The sequence below is a fragment of the Somniosus microcephalus genome, unplaced genomic scaffold (genome assembly GCF_052327205.1).
Source record: "Somniosus microcephalus isolate GS21.2 unplaced genomic scaffold, FLI_Smic_1.0 unresolved_chr2, whole genome shotgun sequence".
Taxonomy (NCBI): Eukaryota; Metazoa; Chordata; class Chondrichthyes; order Squaliformes; family Somniosidae; genus Somniosus; species Somniosus microcephalus.
In genome coordinates, this window is record NW_028225180.1 from 64174702 (window position 1) to 64194509 (window position 19808).

Sequence of the window (19808 nt, forward strand, 5' to 3'; positions counted from 1 at the left end):
AAACCCCCACCCAGTGCCCCGATGGTACAGACGACTGTAGGTGGGTGTCCCACCAGCAGCAGGGGTCCAGGGAATGGGTTGGTGTTAATCCCCACTGACAGTGTTGTTTCAGAACATGCACTATGCCGTGGCATCCGTGATCATGAACCTGACTGAAGTCCATCCGCCTGTGTGGTGTCCAAGGAAGACAGAGAAGCTTTATGAAGCTGTTAAAAGTGATGTTTCAGGAATTCAGAGCTTCATGAGGATCAGGCAATGACCGTTCATTTAAAGGAGGTCATTGCGGAGCTGGAGAGGCACGCTAACACTGTCAATGCTTTGATACAGGAGGACAGGAATGCCTCGGAGCAGGCTGCACTGAATGAGGTGTGTTTGTTGTGTGGAGCATGGTTGCTGGGCGAGGGCTGCAGTAACCTAAAGAACCTGAGGCAAGGTCGCGTCCCTTCATGGTTAAGCAACAAGTATCTCGCTGCGCTGCACCCGTATAGCAATTCGTTGAGCCCGTGCCAGCATTGTTTAGCCTCTAAAGCCTACCCTGTCCCTGTAGATTGCGGGCAGTCCAACCATACTATGTGCAGCATTTCGGGCACCAGATTCCTTTTCTGCAGGAACACCTCACTGAGCTAATAAAGACCGTTGAGATCTCCCAGAACCATGTTTACACTTTAGAGCAAAAGACAGTGGAAGCGGAGCAGGAGATTAAAGGTTGGCCACGATGGTGAGACATCGGTCTAAGTATAGAGATTCCTCCCAGGATCCGCATCTGTTCCCATGCATTAGTTATCATTCAATTATTGCTTGCAAGCTACTTGTTTTACACCAGCTGCAGGCGACGGAGTCAGATGCACCAAGCGCGGTGGCAAGGGGTGTTAGATCGATCCAGAAAGGTGCAATTGATTTATGGTTTCTCCCTGCAAAATTTGTAATGTACCAAAATTCTGTAAGCAAGTGTATGGTATTCTGGTTATAGTTTTGCACTCTGTTTTGCGCGATGAGCACTGTCAATGCTGTACTGCGTGATGTGCATGGTGACTTTTTGTTAACGTCCTGCGGATCTTATTAATGTTCTGTATTTTAACTTGAAGTTTGTCAGTGGGAATTGGAACCCAGCCGTTTGATTGTGTTAAGAAGCCGTTTTGCTGATGTATTGACTCAGTAGAAGGGAACTATGACACGCAGTAAGGGGTACAGTTCCGGGGTTTTTAAATATAAAATCAGGGAAACAGCTTCACTTGTGGGAGACTTTGGCCTTTGCTCTCTCGTCAAGTGATGCTTTGTGGAAAGAAAAGCATCAAACGGGGGACTGAAGAGATCGCAAAGTCTCTGTTTGAAGAACAAACTCAGTCGAGAATATTTTTGTGGATTTTATGGGATTTTCTGAGGGCATTTTCCCAGTGGTTGGATCGTCCTGTGCAAATGCGTAGGGGGCCGGTTTGTTAAAACTCCAGAGAACACATGGCAGTTCGCTGTGACAAAAGAACTGTCAGTCATCCACAATGTATGGGCTCGCCTGACAGTCCTGGAAAAAGGAAGGGGGACATTGAACTTGATTAAAAGGCCACTCTAATATGCAAAGCATTTCTCACCTCCATCTCGGAAGAGAAGCAGAACAATGAACCCGCTGGCCTCAGCCAGCCGAAAAGGCGCCAGTTTTTTTCCCAACACAAAGACTGAAAGATATGTTCCAGACTAAGGGCCATTAATCCAATACGCATGGGTCCGATGATGACCATCACTGATTAAGCACCAGAGTGCTCAGAAGATTGGTGGGAAAAGATATGGGCAGCCAGGCTACTATAAAGAAGCTCAACGTAAACTCGAGGAACAGCACCTCATCTTCCGATTAGGCACTTTACAGCCCTCTGGACTCAACATCGAGTTCAACAATTTCAGATCATAACCTCGGCCCCCATTACATTTTTGCTTAAATTTTATCCACAACTTTGTTTTGGCCCTTTCCCACACCTTTTTTTCTCCCACATGGCAGCTGTCTCTCATTCTGCCAGAACATTTCACACCTAATCTAGAACCGTCTTTTGTCTCCACTAGTAGTCCGATCACCATCCCGTCTCGTTTTGAATACCTCTTAATGTCTCTTCACTTCTTTTGTTCTCTCCCAGCCCTGCCTTTCGATCTATTTCATTTCCTTTCCAGGTTTGACCCGAAACGTCGACTCTATTTTCTCTCCACGGATGTTGCCTGGCCTGCTGAGTTTTTCCAGCATTTTCTGTTGTTATTTCGGATTTCCAGCATATGCAGTATTTTGCTATCGTACTATAAAGATAGATTCGTTTCCACCATTCTCTCGCTTCCTGCTCCAACAAGATCGAACTAACAGGAAGTACCAGAGAAGCCGACGAGCGGAGCGATCGAAACCGACCGCGTGTGGGGGTAAGCATAGTCTCTCAGAAGTGAAGCTTTTGGGCTATTCCGAGGGTGGGAGCATCGTTTGGCTCAGCCAGGCGAAGGGGTTTATGCGACTGGGCAATTCGTCGGTAGGGGTGGAATTAGAGTCCAACATAGCAACAAGGGAATTACTGCTCGTTATAGTCGCCAGTTTTGTACTGTATGTATGTTGTTTCTAACCTGGATTTTATTTTCCACAGAGACAGTGATTTTGTTTAGCGGTGCATGTTAGACCAAATAAATACAAGTTTGAGTTTTCACCGAAGCATTCCTGTCCACGACTTATTTCATTTACACTCTGAATAGTAATTCCTGGGTATAGAACCTTCGTAAGGCGGGGGCGATTCAAACCGTCCGTCTAGCAATTGGGCTAGGATCAAAAACCGCTTACAGGAGACACACACTGTACACAGGGACACTTGTTACAGGGTCTGACTCCTCACTGGGAGAGACACACACTGCACACACGGACACTTGTTACACAGAGTCTGACACCTCACTGGGAGAGACACCCAGGAACACGGAGTGCTATGGTCAGTGTCCCACTGCAGCCCAGACTGAGCCCCACCCTGGGCCCTTCCTGTCTGTGCATTTTCCCAGTGCCCTTGGGAAATACTCAGCCCCAGATATCCTGCAGTAGCAGCGCTGTGGGGCCGGGTGGCTGAGTCTCGAGACCCTGTGGCTGGGCCTCTGACCTCACAGTGGGAGATGACGCTCGCTCAGCTCGAACTGGAAACCGTTAAATTAAATTAAAATCAAATCATCGGTCAACAATGGTCATATAATGAGAGCAGTGACGTCATCAATTGAAATAATCACAGAATCACACTCAGTCCGGGTCTTGTTTCCTGCAGCGACCTCAGGAGTTTCCCTCCGGTAAAACTGAACTGATTCTTCCACAGCCTGAAACAGATTAAAGAATAAACAGGAAATAAATAGACTGAATAGTGTAAATAACAGGGAGACTGGGGTTAATATTTCAGTATAATTACAGGCAAATATTACCCAAAGTAACTGAATCCCATTAATATTTTACTAGCTGGGGGGCCCGGCGTTGCCAGGGCTTTTTTGGGCCGTGCGGTTTACGGCTGGCCACTGCTGCTCCCCCGCTGTGTCTCGGGCCACACGGTTCACGGCGGGCCGCTGCCACTCCCCCCCTCTGTGTCTCGGGCCGAGCAGTTGTCAGGCCCGGCCCGAGTGACCCCAACTCACCTCCGGCTCCGGCGGGCCGGGAGCGGATACTGTGCCGGAGCTGCAATGTGGGGGTTTGTTGTGCTGGTGCTGTCGGTATAAAAAAAATGGCGGCGAAGTTTTGGGAGGCTGCAGGATTAGGCCCGCCCACACACGGAATGAAACGCCCCCCATCAACCATCAGGTCACTGAACTGTAGGATTGGTCAACCATCACGTCACTCAACGCTAATGAGCGGTAGGATTGGTCAACCGCTAATGAGCGGATTTTGGAACGTTTTTTGTATACTGTCCGAACAATTTTTGTCTGACCAAAAAGTAAATACGCCTATGACACTCCCCTGATCATCAGCTTTCTTTTGATATAACATATGTGTAGGTACGCTCTATAACTTTTGAGTGTATAGCGGACATACAGACAGACAGACAAACCAACTGCTTTATATATATAAGATTTATGAAATTAAACATTAACACAAACACTCACTGGATCCACTCCAGATTCCTGCAGTTCAGTATGAGGCGGCGGAGAGCGGGGACAGATTGGTCTGTGAAGGAGTTTAATCTCAGGCCCAGACCCGTCAGTGACTGGTTTGTACTGAGAGCGGAGACGAGATCCTTGGCACAAGAATCTGTGAGACTGACATCACCCAGCCTGGGGATCAGAGAGAGAAATAACAGGAATCAGAGTAAATCCCCAGTGTTTATTAATTTCAATATTACTGATATTAATAATATTTTACAGTGTTTTACATCCTGTTATTATAACCACAATCTCACACAGTCTGGTACTTACTGCAGTGTCTGTATTTTGCAGTCCGGGTTCCTCAGAATCGCAGATAGTGGTTTCATTACTGAATCTCCCAGTTTATTGCCACTCAGTCTAAACACAAAGAGACAGAGAAACAAACTGAATTAAACCCCGGATCTGATATATTTTCCTCTCTCTGATATTACAGCAATCACTAAAAGTACTTCAGGAATTAACTGAGATTCCCCCCGCGATTTCCCTACCTGGGCGGGTCGGGTGCGGCCGGGGTCGGTGACGGGTCGGATCACGGCCCCGCTCTGTAGAAGGACTTTCCACTGACTGGCTGGTTAAGCCCCGCCCAGCACGTTTCTCGGCCAATTAGAGGAAGCGGATCTGATGACAACATTTGATGAAGAGTCAGCAGCCGGTTTCCTTAAAGGGGCCATGTGCAAATTTAGTTTGACATTTGTGCTGTCAGTTTTCTACAGTATTGTGGTGCTGCAAATACAGACAAGCACTGTACAAAGGTGCACGGCTGCACCCAGGCTCTCCCAGCAGACAGGGAGGTTCTCTTCCCTTCAAATATGCGGAAGAGACCTCCCCCGGAGACCAACGCATCCTGGTTGCACCTTGCCTAATAATAACACAAGCAAGAATGTCATCAGAAGGACCAGGCTGCAGTGACGCAATCCTTTCAATGATCTCAGTAGATCACGAAACTTTACTGCAAAGCCACCCTCAACCTCATCCTGCTGTGCCACTCATCACATCCCCTTCACTCTGCCTTTCCTACCTTACTCCTGCAAATCCTTACTCACACCAACTTACCTTATACCTCCACCCATCCTCTCGATCTACATCATCATATCCCCATCTCACTAGCCACCCCTTACACTCACCCTCATCAAATTATACCAACTAATAACACACAAAGGTAGGCACTGGTGTCTTTTAGCCAATGTTCATGTGAAGTTTCTGTTAATGTGGTGTCAAACATTGAAATCTTTATTTTCAACACTTTCCGTTCTTCGACAGATTTGTGTCCACCTTTGGAAGTGGCTTAGTGAGCTGCAGTGAATGGTGAGACATAACGGTAACCCCCCCACAATGCTGATGAGTGTGAAAGGAATGGCGTGGGCATTGTAGGGATGCTTTATGTTGTTGGTGTGGACTGGTGGCAACCTGGCGCATCAAGTGGCATCCAGGGTGTGCCACGTCAAGTGAAGTAAATCTGGCCATGGTGAGGCCATCTCTGGGATGCCGGTCAGCAATGTGGTCAGGTGTTGATGCCCTCTGTGCTGTGCAGCATCAGGTGATTGCGGAGAAGTTTGGTGTTGTTGTTGGTGCTGCTGGTGTGCATGGTGCTGCTGGGGCTGATCATGGTCAGGTTCTGAGGACCAACATGAGACAGTATAAACCATAGCCATGCTGATGTAATAGATGGCAGGTGAACTTGAGATGACAGAAGCAATCTGTCAATGGTAAGAGAGGTTGTTCCAATGAGGGGACACTGGATAGAGAGTTTGCTCCAAACACTTGCAACCTGCATAAAGCTCAATCTGTCAACCAAATGCGGTAAGCAACAGCTTCTGAGCTTGGAAAGTGAACAGCTGTGAGATGGGAGCTTTTATAGCACATTTCCAGCTGTTAAGTAATGAGATGGTTCCATGGCCATTCAACACCGGTCCCGCTTACCTGACGTGATCCCCGAGTAGCGTGGACCACCTGGGCGACCTGGTAAACTCTGAAGGTGAGCTGAAAATATTTGTTAATCCTTTGTTAACAAGGTCCTGACCTGATGCCTCCCCCGCCGCTGCATGTCGGGTCTGCTCAGCGCTGACAGACCAGACATTTGGGAAAGGCACATGGTGGGGGGTTGACAGCGGGGTCTCGAGCCGCTGGAGAAAAAAATTAATTTTCTCACCGACCTGCCAACCCCTGCATAATTCTCCCCTTCCTGTCACTGACAATGAATCTCATTCTGTGCAACTGCCCATATATTCAGGGACTGTCAGTAAATGTATTTATTAAATAAAGTGCTGTCTGCGTGAAGCCTTTAAATGTCCCTCAGTCCGGTCTCATTCCCTAATGATCAAAATTACCCTCCTGGAGCTTAGTGACCGGCACCGTCATGTTTGGAGAAACTTCTCTCATTTCTGCTGCGCCTTAAATACTGGAGTTTATGGGAAAGGGGCGCTGTTCCCGGAATTAAATGATAAAGCGATGATTCCCTATACTTTATACTCTGTGCATTATATTAATCTGTATAGTATCTCGGGATGAGTGATATTGTGAAATGGCACAAACTGCTGCTGTGAAATCCACCCCCAGGATTTTATGTAACAAGGAGAGTTTATTCTGTCCCGTTACAAGTTTTAAATGTCCCTGTGTTCCCAGTTTATAGGGGAGGGCAGTCTCTCACTTTATTCCCATTAAACTGGCTCTACATTTATTTCAGGTGTAACTGGCCCGACAGTTTTTGGGGAATTTTCGGAAGTTCTCTCCCCAGGGAAAAAACATTTTTTTCTCACCGACCCGCCAACCCCTACATAATTCTCCCCTTCCCGTCACTGACAATGAATCTTATTCTGTCCAACTGCCACTTGGATTTAGTCGATTGACATTGACCCCGATTGACTGTGCAGTCCTGTCTCATGTCATTGGACTCTGTGAAACAATAAACTACCTCGATCTAGGGACCTGCAACATTCAGTGTGAAGGACTCCAGCGGCTGGGACCCATACTGCACAAATGCCAGGAGTTGAGGTAACTGTTTATCACACACAGGGGGCGGATTATGGGGAATTCCCGGGTTCACTGTCCCCGGTTTATCCAGGAGCTGCCCGCTGTGTGCAAGGTCCCACCTCTGGCCGGTGTGTGTCTGTACTCCAGGGCTAATACCCCACAACACATTAGATTGGAAGCTTTTTACTGGTAGATTTAAGATCCTGAATATCAATCTTCACTCAATGTTAGGACTGTGAATAACTGTAAACATTTACAGCTGAAAGAATTCCCGATTCCCCAATATACCCAAACCAGGAAACTACCCCCTGGACAAGACACACCCTGCATGGTATTGGAGTAAATATCGAACAGTCATTTAAACTCGGGTTTCTGTCCTGTTTCTAGTTGAAATGGTGAATGTGGAAAACATTTTAAATTAATTTTATATTTTATGTTTACATTCTGATGTCCAGCCTTATATTAAATAACATTTATTGTAATTACATTATCAGACTCTCAGTGACCTGTATTTACTGATCCGATAAAGACTGTAAAATCCCTACTTGTTCACAAGGATCCATTTTAGATCCTCCAATCCATAGGGAATTACTAAGCGATCCTCTTACTATTTGTATACATATTTGTGTTGAATCTGCTTCTCTCTGATTTAACTGAACTGTTCGTTTCCCTTCATTACGGAGCAAGAACACAATCCGTGACTGTTCTACAATTCGCCCAACAGTTAGAGACAAATAAACAGTTACCTCAACTCCCGGCATTTGTGCAGTACGGGTCCTAGCCGCTGGAGTCCTTCACACTGAATGTTGCAGGTCCCTAGATCGAGGTAGTTTATTGTTTCACAGAGTCCAATGACATGGGACAGGACTGCACAGTCAATCGGGGTCAATGTCAATCGACTAAATCCAAGTGATTCCACAGAGCCCACTGTTTTCTGAGCCAGCGCTTTATTCTGAGACTCAAACAGGTAGTGGAATGTGTTCAGGAGGTTCCTTTTACCCGTTTCACTCTCTGTGTTTCCAATCTGTCCTTCAATCTTCTCCTTCACCCAATCAATCACGCGGCAGGTGGTTTGATGAAGAAATTTACCCAGAAACTCCTCCAGGGGCCAAGCTGACTGTGGGGAGGACAGACCAGCAACAAAACGGAGAAATATCTCAAATCGCCCATCGTCCTTGCTGTGGGCTTCTCTGAGGAGTTTCAGGATGTCCCCGGGATCTGGAGTCAGGAATTGTGCGAGTGCGGCTACAAACTCTTGGATGGTGAGGTGCGGGAATGTGTACACCACGCTCTGGGCAGAATCATCTTTCTCCAAAAGTTCCATCATGAACCCAGACAGGAACTGGGAAGGTTGCAGATTGTACTGGATCAAATCTCCATTTCTAAACACAATCTTCTTCTCGGAGACTCCTGTGAAGGCCATCTCACCAACCTTCAGTAACACATCACGGGGGCTTTCAATCTCTCGGCCATGGTTTTTCAGAATGTTGTAAATATAGTAGGAATATAGTTGGGTGATGGTCTTGGGAACTCGATGCGGATTCCTGTCTCTTAGTGTAAAGAAAGGACCCAGTGCCAGACCGAGGATCCAGCAGTAGGAAGGGTTGTAGCACATGGTGTACAGGATTTCGTTCTCCTCCACATGTTTGAAAACAGCTGCTGCCACCATCTGATCTTCAAAAAACTTGTTGAAATATTCCTTCCGTTCTTCACCAACAAATCCCAGGATTTCAGCCCAGACACTGATCTCAGCCTTTTCCAATAAATGTAATGCAGTGGGGCAGCTGGTCACTAGCACTGAACATCCTGGGAGCAGCTTGTGCTGTATTAAACTGTACACAATGTCAGACACTTCACACCAGTCTTCGGGATCTGTGCACATGTACTGAGGTTCTGTATTTCTCTGATTGTCAGCAAAATCGATGCTGTCCTTGAATTCATCCAAACCATCGAATATAAACAGCAATCCCTCTGGGTTCTTCCAGAGCTCTCCCAGAATATTCCCAAAGTAAGGATAGAGATCGAGTATCAGATTCCTCAGGTTTATCCTACAGTTAATAGTGTTCAAATCCCAAAATTTAAAGCTGAAAACAAATTGAAAGTGTGGGTATATTTTGCCAGTGGCCCAGTCATGAACAATCTTTTGTACCATTGTTGTTTTGCCAATCCCCGGGACTCCGCTCACTGCTGCTGAACTCCCAGATTTCGATTCTCTCCGGGAAAAACTGCTCTGGAACAATTGATCAGTTCGGATTTTCTCCAGCTCTCTCCGGAGATGTTTCTCTATCCACTCTTCATGGTCACGGCCTCTTGCCAGCAGTTCATGTTCTACAAGTGTCCGATCTCGAACAGTAGAAATGACCGTTAGCTCAGCGTATCGATCAACGAGCTGGAAAATCTTAACCTTCTCCTTTATTAGGATAGTGTTCACTCTCAGTGTTTCAGTTTGTACCCGGAGTGTTTCCTTGTGTTTCTGTTGAACATCTTCAATTAGAACAGAGAGAAGGTGGTTCTCAATGTTAGTTGTACTGACATAAAAATAACTTCCCAATACCATTTCATTATTCAGTAAAATGTTGCAAGATTTAATTCACAGCTTCAATAGAGGTGTGTGCAGAAATTAAAACTCAGTTAATGGAAACCTTGTTTGAAATTGAACAATGGCCGAGAAAAGTTTCAAATCCTCACTTGATTTGAATATTCACTGAACATGCAGGTTTCAATGTTGTGACTTTTACCTCTGATGGTTAATACTGTCCGGCCTGCCCTTTACTTGTGACATCTCCTCGCGGCTGGAGAAGATCTTGGAATAGGAGGGGGAGGATCCAGTTGTCGTGGTCCACGTAGGAACCAAAGACATTGGTATAACTAGGAAAGAGGTTCTGCTGACGGAGCTTGAGAAACTAGGATCCAAATTAAAAAGCAGAACCTCAAATGGTAATAATCTCTGGATTGTTACCTGAGCCATGTGCAAATTGGCATAGGGACAAACAGATTAGAGGTTTAACTGCGTGGCTCAAAGAGTGGTGTGGGAGGAAGGGCTTTCAATTGATGGGGCACTGGCACCAGTACTGAGGACAGAGGGAGCTGTTCCTTTGGGACGGGCTCCACTTAAACGGGGCTGGGATCAGTGCCCTGGCAAACCGAATAACGAAGGCAGTAGACAGGGCATTAAACAAATGAAGGGGTGGGAGTGGGAGGCTTCAGGAAAGAGTAAATTTTAAAGCAGTGAGAGAAATGTCACGGCTCTAGAGCAGAGTTTTGGGTGAAAATAAACAGAGTGCGTCAGGATGGGAGAGAGAGACTAACAAAGGTAATAAGGCATCAGTAACTAAGGTGACATCAGGGAAAAATAGAAATAAGGCAAAGCTGAAGGCACTATATCTGAATGCACGAAGCATTCGCAACAAAATAGATGAATTAATACTGCAGACAGAAATTAACAGGTTTGATCTAATAGCCATAACGGAGACGTGGTTGCAGAGTGGCCAAGGTTGGGAACTAAATATTTCAGGATACTTAAATTTTAGAAGAGAGTTAGGCAAAATGGAAAAGGAGGAGGGTTAGCCCTGATAATAAAGGATGGAATAAAGACAGTAGAGAGAAAGGATCTTATCTCCAAAAATCAAGAAGTAGACTCAGTTTGGGTGGAGCTAAGAAACAGCAAGGGGCTGAAATGGTGGGAGTTGTGTATAGGTCCCCAAATAGTAGTTGTAATGTAGGGCAGAGTACAAATCAGGAAATTAGAGGCACGTGTAATGAGGGTAATACAATAATCATGGGAGCTTTAATCTACATATAGACCGAGCAAACCAAATTTGCAGTAATACTGTGGAGGACGAATTCACGGAATGTATGCAAGACAGTTTTCTAGATCAGTATGTTGAGGAACCGACTAGGGAACAGGCTATTTTAGATCAAGTACTGTGCAACGAGAAAGGGTTAATTAATAACCTTGTAGTAAAGGGGTCTTTAGGGAAGAGTGACCATAATATGATAGAATTTTATATTGATTTTAAAAATGATTGAGTTAAATCTGAAACGAGGGTCTTAAATCTAAAAGCAAACTACGTAGGTATGAGGGGCGAGTTGGCTAAGGTAGATTGGGAAACTACATTAAACACTATGACGGTAGACAAGCAATGGCTAGCATTTAAAGAATTAATATAATTTACAACAAATATACATTCCTTTAAGGCACAAAAACCCCACAGGAAAAGCGTTCCAACTGTGGCTAACAAGAGAAGTTAAAGATAGTATTAGATCAAAGGAAGATGCTTATATTGTTGCCAAAAAAAGTAGTAAGTCTGAGGTTTGTGAGGATTTTAGAATTCAGCAAAGGAAGATCAAGAAATTGATAACGAGGCAAAATATAATACGAGAGTATACTAGCGAGAGACGTAAAAACTGACTGTAAAAGCTTCAATAGGTATGCAAAAAGGAAAAGATTAGCGAAAGTAAATGTGGGTCATTTACAGGCTGAAACAGGAGAAATTACAATGGGGAATAACGAAATGGCAGACTAATTAAACAAATACTTTGTGTCTCTCTTCATGGAAGAAAAATGCAAAAACCTTCCCGGAAATAGTGGAGAACCAAAGTTCCAGCTAGAATAAGGAACTGAAAGAAATTGGTATTAGTAAAAAATTAGCACTGGAAAAATTAATGGGACTGAAAGCTGATAAATCCCTTGAACCTGATGGCCTACATCCTAGGGTTTTGAAAGAGGTGGCTATAGAGATAGTGGATGCATTGGATGTCATTTTCCAAAATTCCATAGATTCTAGAATGGTTCCCGTGGATTGAAAGGTAGCAAATGTAACCCCGCTATTTAAGAAAGGAGGGAGAGAGAAAACGGGTACTACCGATCAGTTAGCCTGACATCATTAGTAGGGAAAATGCTAGAATCTATTATTAAGGAAGTGGTAACAGGACACTTAGAAAATAATAATAGGATTGGGCAGAGTCAACACGGATTTACGAAAGGGAAATGGTGTTTGACGAATCTGTTAGAGATTTTTGAGATTGTAACTAGCAGAATAGATAAGGGTGAATCAGTGGATATGGTGTATTTGGATTTTAAGAAGGCATTCGATAAGGTGCCACACGAGGTTATTAAACAAAATTAGGGCTCATGGGATTGGGGGGTAATATACTAGCATGGATTGAGGATTGGTTAACGGACAGAAGAGAGTAGGAATAAACGGGTCATTTTTGGGTTGGCAGGCTGTAACTAGTGGGGTACCACAAGGATCAGTGCTTGGGCCTCAGCTAGTCATAATCTATTTCAATGATTTGGATGAGGGAACCATATATGTAATATGTCCAGGTTTGCTGATGATTCAATGCTGGGTGGGAATGCAAGTTGTGAGGAGGATGCAAGGAGGCTTCAAGGGAATATAGACAGACTAAATGAGTAGGCAGAACATGGCACATGGAATATAATGTGGAGAAATGTGAAGTTATCCACATTGGCAGGAAAAATAGAAAAGCACGAGTATTTTTAAATGGTGAGAGATTGGGAAATGTTGGTGTTCAGAGGGACCTGGGTGTGCTTGTACATGAATCAATGAAAGTTAACATGCAGGTACAGCAAGCAATTAGGAAGGCAAATGGTATGTTGGCCTTTATTACAAGAGGATTTGAGTAGAAGAGTAAAGACGTCTTACTGCAGCTATATAAGGCCCTGGTGAGATCACATCTGGAATTTTCTATCCCTAATCATTACATAGGATATGCAGCACAGAAACAGGCCATTCGGCCCAACCAGTCCTTGCCAGCATTTATGCTCCGCTTGAGCCTTCTCCCGTCTTTCCTCATCTAATTTTTATCAGCATAACCCTCTATTCCCTTCTCCCTCATATGCTTGTCTAGCCTCCCCTTAAATGCATCTATACTATTCGCTTCAACCACTCCCCGTGGTAGTGAGTTCAACATTCTCACCACTCTTTGGGTCAATAAGTTTCTTCTGAATTCCCTGTTGGATTTCTTGGTGACTCTTTCTTGATGGGCTCTAGTTATGCGCTTCCACACAAGTGGAAACATTCTCTCTCTATCCACTCTATCAAAATGTTTCATAATTTTAAAGACATATATTAGGTCACCCCTTAGCCTTCTTTTTTCAAGAGAAGAGAGACTTGGCCTGTTCATCCTTTCCTGATATCTGTACCCTCGCATTTCTGGTATCACCCTTGTAAATCTTCTCTGCACCCTCTCCAGTGCCTCTATATCCTTTTCATAATATAGTGAGCAGAACTGTACACAGTACTCTAAGTGTGGTCTAACCAAGATCTGATACAGGTTTAGCATAACTTCCCTACTTTTCAATTCTATACCTCTAGAAATAAACCCTAGCACTTGGTTTGCTTTGGTTTATGGCCTTGCTAATCTGTGTCGCAACTTTTAGTGATTTGTGAATTTGTACTCGGAGAGCTAGACTCGCACCCTCCAAGTGATAAGTGACCTCTCTATTCTTCCTTCCAAAATGGATTACCTCACATTTATCGGTGTTGAACTTTATTTGCCAATTATATGCCCATTCTGCAAGTTTAATAATGTCTTCCTGTAATTTGTTGCAGTCCGGTTCAGTATTGACTACCCCGCCCAATTTGGTGTCATCCGCAAATTTAGAAATTGTGTTTTTGATTCCACAGTCTAAATCGGTAATGTAAATTGTGAACAGCAGTGGTTCCAGCACTGACCCTTGTGGAGCACCTTTACCCACCTTCTGCTACTGTGAATAGCTACCCTTTACTCCCACTCAGGGATACAACCTCTGGTCAAAGAAGGCCTTTTGAAATCATTTCCTGTTATATTGTGTTTCAGAAATTGTGAAACGAGAATCTGCTGTCGGAATGATGGCGAACTGACAGCATTCGCCATGATTCCTCCTTTGAAGCTGACTGCAACTTCGGGATTTTGGCACGAGTAGGTGCATGCGAAAATCCTGAAGTTACAGTCAGTCAATGCCAGCTCCAAAACTGGCTGCGCTGTGCCCCACCCCTCCAAACCCACCACCTGCCCCCACAGAACCGGCAATCAGTGTAATCACTGGACGACGTTCAGGTTTGGGCTGATAAGTGGCAGGTAACATTTGAGCCACACAAGTGCCAGGCAATGACTATCTCCAACAAGCAAGAGTCTAACCACCTCCCCTTGACATTTAACGGCATTACGATCACCGAATCCACCACCATCAACATGCTGGAGGTGACCATTGACCAGAAGCTTAACTGGACCAACCACATAAATACTGTGACAAGAGCAGGTCAGAGGCTAGGTATTCTGCGGCGAGTGTCTCACCTCCTGATTCCCCAAAGCCTTTCCACCATTTACAAGTCACAAGTAAGGAGTTTGATGGAATACTCTCCACTTGCCTGGATGAGTGCAGCTCCAACAACACTCAAAAAGCTCAACACCATCCAGGACAAAGGAGCCACTTGATTGGGACCCCATCCACAACCTTAAACATTCACTCCCTCCACCACCAGTGTACTGTGGCTGCAGTGTGTACCATCGACAAGATGCACTGAAGCAACTCTCCAAGGCTTCTTTCACAGAAATCACAGAAACCCCACAGTGCAGATAGAGGCCATTTCGGCCCATCGAGCCTGCACCGACACATATCCCACCCGATCCCCGTAACCCCTACACCAACACATAGAGTCATAGAGTTTTACAGCACAGAAAGAGGCCCTTCGGCCCATCGTGTCTGCGCCGCCCATCCATCCCTGTCCAGTCTAATCCTATTTTCCAGCATTTGGTCCATAGCCTTGTATGCAATGGCATTTTAAGTGCTCATCCAAATGCTTCTTGAATGTTGTGAGGGTTCCTGCCTCTACCACCCTTTTAGGCATTGAGTTCCACATTCCAACCACCTTCTGGGTGAAAAAGTTCCTCCTCAACTCCCCTCTAAATCTCCTGCCCCTTACCCTGAATCTATGCCCCCTTGTTATTGACCCCCCTACTAAGGGGAAAAGTTCCTCTTTATCTACCCTATCTATGCCCCTCATCATTTTGTGCACCTCAATCAGGTCCCCCCTCAGCCTTCTTTGCTCCAAGGAAAACAACCCCAGCCTGTTTAGAGTCATAGAGTCAGAGAGTAATACAGCACGGATAGAGGCCCTTCGGCCCATCGTGTCCGCGCCGGCCATCAAGCCCTGTCTAATCTAATCCCATATTCCAGCATTTGGTCCGTAGCCTTGTATGCAATGGCATTTCAAGTGCACATCCAAATGCTTCTTAAACGTTGTGAGGGTTTCTGCCTCCACAACCCTTTCAGGCAGTGAGTTCCAGACTCCAACCACCCTCTGGGTGAAAAAGTTCTTTCTCAAATCCCCTCTAAACCTCCCGCCCTTTACCTTGAATCTATGCCCCCTAGTTATCGACCCCTCTACTAAGGGAAAAAGCTCCTCAGCATCCATCCTATCTATGCCCCTCATAATTTTGTACACCTCAATCATGTCCCCCCTCAGCCTCCTCAGCTCCAAGGAAAACAAACCCAACCTGCCCAGTCTCTCTTCATAGCTGAAGCGCTCCAGCCCTGGTAACATCCTGGTGAACCTCCTCTGCACCCTCTCTAACGCGATCACATCCTTCCTGTAGTGTGGCGACCAGAACTGCACACAATATTCCAGCTGTGGCCTAACCAGTGTTTTATACAGCTCCATCATAACCTCCTTGCTCTTATATTCAATGCCTCGGCTAATGAAGGCAAGTATCCCATATGCCTTTTTTACCACCTTATCCACCTGTTCCGCCGCCTTCAGGGATCTGCGTACTTGCACACCCAGATCCCTCTGACCCTCCGTCTTGCCTAGGGTCTTTCCATTCATTGTGTATTCCTTTGCCTTGTTAGTCCCCCCAAAGTGCATCACCTCGCACTTTTCCGGGTTAAATTCCATTTGCCACTGTTCCGCCCATCTGACCAACCCATCTATATCGTCCTGCAGACTGAGGCTACCCTCCTCGCTATTTATCACCCTACCAATTTTTGTATCATCCGCGAACTTACTGATCATACCCTTTACATTCATATCCAAGTCATTAATGTAGACCACAAACAGCAAGGGACCCAGCACCGATCCCTGTGGTACCCCACTGGCCACAGGCTTCCAGTCACAAAAACAACCTTCGACCATCACCCTCTGCCTTCTGCCACTAAGCCAGTTTTGTATCCAATGTGCCAAGGCACCCTGGATTCCATGGGCTCTTACCTTCTTGACCAGTCTCCTGTGCGGGACTTTATCGAAGGCCTTACTGAAATCCATGTATACCACATCCACTGCGTTACCCTCATCCACACGCCTAGTCACCCCCTCAAAAAATTCAATCAAATTAGTCAGACATGATCTTCCCTTGACAAAGCCATGTTGACTATCCCTGATTAATCCTTGCCTCTCCAAGTGGAGACAAATTTTGTCCCTCAGGATTTTTTCCAATAATTTTCCTACCACTGATGTTAGGCTCACTGGCCTGTAGTTCCCCGGTTTTTCCCTACTACCCTTCTTGAATAATGGTACTACATTAGCGGTTCTCCAGTCCTCTGGCACATCCCCTGTGGCCAGAGAGGTCCTGAATATATGTGTTAGAGCCCCCGCAATCTCCTCCTTTGCCTCGCACAGCAGCCTGGGATACATTTCATCCGGGCCTGGGGATTTATCCATTTTTAGGCCAGCTAAAACCGCCAATACCTCCCCCCGCTCGATGTTAATATGTTCGAGCATATCACAGTCCCCCCGCCCTATTTCTATGTCTACATCGTCCTTCTCCATAGTGAAAACAGACGCAAAAAATTCATTCAGAACCCCTCCTACATCTTCCGGCTCCACACACAGATTGCCACTTTTGTCCCTAATGGGCCCTATTTTTTCCCTAGTTATCCTCTTACCCTTTATATACTTATAAAACATCTTCGGATTTTCCTTTATTTTGCTTGCCAGTGTTATTTCATGGCCCCTCCTTGATCTCCTAATTTCTTTTTTAAGTATCCCCCTGCACTTTTTGTACTCCTCTAGGGCTTCCTCCGTCTTTAGCCTTTTGTATCTACCAAAAGCCCTCCTTTTTTTCCTAATCCATTCCCGTATATCCCCTGACATCCAAGGTTCCCTGTGGTTTTTGGAACCACCCTTGACCTTTACGGGAACATGTTGCCATTGTATGATCTCAATCTCCCTTCTGAAAGCCTCCCATTGCTCCGATGCGGATTTTCCTACAAGTAGCTGATCCCAGTCCATTTTGGCCAGATCCTGCCTTATCCTATTAAAATCGGCCTTCCCCCAATTTAGAACCTTTATTTCCGGCCCATCCCTGTCCTTTTCCATGGCCACCTTAAATCTTACCATATTATGGTCACTATCACCAAAGTGCTCACCTACTAGCACTTTTTCCACTTGGCCGGCCACATTCCCTAGAATTAGGTCCAGTACCGCCCCCTCTCTTGTAGGACTTTCTACATGCTGGCTCAAAAAGCTCTCCTGGATGCACTCCTGGATGAAGTCTTTCTTCATAGCTGAGGCGCTCCATCCCAGGTAACATCCTGGTGAATCTTCTCTGCACCCTCTCCAAAGCAATCACATCCTTCCTATAGTGAGGTGACCAGAACTGCACACAGTACTCCAGCTGTGGCCTCACCAGCGTTTTGTACAGCTCCATCATAACCTCCCTGCTCTTATATTCTATGCCTCGGCTAATGAAGGCAAGTATCCCATATGCCTTTTTAACCACCTTATCTACCTGTTCCGCTGCCTTCAGGGATCTATGTACATGTACACCAAGGTCCCTCTGACCCTCTGTACTTCCTAGGGTCCTACCACTCATTGTGTATTCCCTTGCCTTATTTGTCCGTCCAAAATGCATCACCTCGCACTTTTCAGGGTTAAATTCCATTTGCCACTTTTCCGCCCATCTGACCAACCCATTTATATCGTCCTGTAGCCTGAGGCTTTCCTCCTCGCAATTTACCACCCCACCAATTTTCGTGTCATCTGCGAACTTACTGATCATACCTTTTACATTCTCATCCAAATCATTTATGTAGATCACAAACAACAATGGACCCAGCACCGATCCCTGAGGTACCCCACTGGACACAGGCTTCCAGTCACAAAAGCAACCTTCGACCATCACCCTCTGCCTCCTGCCACTCCCCCTAACACTAAGGGTCAATTTATCATAGCCAATCATCCTAACCCGCACATCTTTGGACTGTGGGAGGAAACCGGAGCACCCGGAGGAAACCCACACAAACACGGGGAGAATGTGCAAACTCCACACAGACAGTCACCCGAGGCCGGATTCGAACCCGGGTCCCTGGCGCTGTGAGGCAACAGTGCTAACCACGATGCCACCGTTCTTTGGCAGCATCTCCCAAACCCCCGACCTCTTCCACCTAGAAGGACAAAGGCAGCAGGTGCATGGGAACACCACCACCTCCAAGTTCCCCTCCAATCATACACCATCCTGACTTAGAGGTATATCGCCGATCCTTCATCGTCGCTGGGTCAAAATCCTGGAACTCCCTAGGCAGCGGTTCAAGAAGGCGGCTCACCATCATCTTCGAGGGCAATTAGGGGTGGGCAATAAATGCTGGCCTTGCCAGCTACCCCCACATCCGATAACCGAATTTTAAAAAAGCAGCAAATGCATTCGCTTTGCTGCTGACCGCCAATTTCAGGCTACTAAAATATATTTTTAAATGATTGAAACATTCCCTTGCATTTAAAATTAGCTTAAGTTATTTTGGCCCCTTTAAAAATGTTTATATTTATTTTTCAAAAAATTAATTTTTTGTTTTTGATGTTTAATTAAATTGTATTTTAATTAATTCTTGAACATGTGATGATTTTTTAATTTCAATGTTGTGAAAAATGTGATTTATTTAGGGGATTCCTATTATGCATATGGCGATTCCGTAGATATGTGATTCCCCATGAGCATCTTAGCAATCCCCTTTGTGATTAGTTGGGCTGTCCCACGTGATCCCAGGGATGCTAGTGAACCGCATGCCCCCGGCATAGGTGGGCCATTACGCAGGCCTAATCATTCAGGCCCAGGACCAGAAGAGTCTGAAGCTCCGGTGGCACCAGGTAGGCGAGTAGTTTTCTTGATGTTCAAACAATTTAGCCCTCAGCAAGCCTCCGTCGCAATTTCCAGGCCAATATTAATTTAAACCATTATGCTGTTAAAAGCAGGTCCTAGGCCTGCTTTTACCAGAAATAACAGTTCTGTGGGAATTCGCTGGGCAGTGGTTGGGCAAATAGCCTAACACTATGCCAACAAATGCTCATGTCTAACAGATGGGTACGATCTGTCAAGCAAAATCTTGACAGATCGCAAGTTCTAGGTTTTCGTGCATGCAAAAAAACTGGGCCATTGTCTTTTCCTCACATTCCTCCACGGAATAATGTTCTACGGTGTGAACATCTGTACATCTTCTCTGCATAGAAATTCCACAGTTTATCGGGAACCTGACAGATGTGAATAGGTTTTCACTATCAGGATCCTGCCAACTGTGTATGGGGTTTCACAGTGTATCAGGATCCTGCCAACTGTGTCTGGGGTTTCACAGTGTATCAGGATCCTGCCAACTGTGTATGGGGTTTCACTGTGTATCGGGATCCTGCCAACTGTGTATGGGGTTTCACAGTGTATCAGGATCCTGCCAGGTGTGTATGGGGTTTCACAGTGTATCAGGATCCTGCCAGGTGTGTATGGGG

At 45.6% G+C, this 19808-nt stretch overlaps 2 protein-coding genes and 1 pseudogene across 3 annotated transcripts in view; 1 reads left to right on the top strand and 2 right to left on the bottom strand.

The window, feature by feature from the left end:
• Nucleotides 1-19808, top strand: part of LOC147092727 (NACHT, LRR and PYD domains-containing protein 3-like) — a 1209123-nt pseudogene that overhangs the window by 1091084 nt on the left and 98231 nt on the right. The window lies entirely within an intron of this gene.
• Nucleotides 3169-4700, bottom strand: LOC147092740 (NACHT, LRR and PYD domains-containing protein 3-like). The gene is made up of 4 exons (XM_085976003.1): nucleotides 4611-4700; nucleotides 4393-4479; nucleotides 4084-4251; nucleotides 3169-3309 (listed from the first exon to the last, which is right to left on the bottom strand). Exons 2-4 carry the CDS (start codon nucleotides 4446-4448, stop codon nucleotides 3222-3224), a joined length of 312 nt encoding a protein of 103 aa, XP_085832129.1. The 5' UTR covers nucleotides 4449-4479; nucleotides 4611-4700; the 3' UTR covers nucleotides 3169-3221.
• Nucleotides 7835-19808, bottom strand: part of LOC147092741 (NACHT, LRR and PYD domains-containing protein 3-like) — a 45142-nt gene continuing 33168 nt past the window's right edge. Inside the window, exons 5-6 of the mRNA XM_085976396.1 lie at nucleotides 9866-9995; nucleotides 7835-9576 (exon numbers count right to left, since the gene is read on the bottom strand). Coding sequence (XP_085832522.1) covers nucleotides 7835-9576; nucleotides 9866-9995 — 1872 coding nt within the window. The remainder of the gene's footprint in view (nucleotides 9577-9865; nucleotides 9996-19808) is intronic.

Coding starts and splice junctions, on each gene's coding strand:
- LOC147092740 (XM_085976003.1), bottom strand. CDS start 4,448: ATGAAACCACTATCTGCGATTCTGAGGAACCCGGACTGCAAAATACAG. Junction 4,252..4,392: donor TGCAAAATACAGACACTGCA/GTAAGTACCAGA, acceptor TCTGATCCCCAG/GCTGGGTGATGTCAGTCTCA. Junction 3,310..4,083: donor AGGAATCTGGAGTGGATCCA/GTGAGTGTTTGT, acceptor AATCTGTTTCAG/GCTGTGGAAGAATCAGTTCA.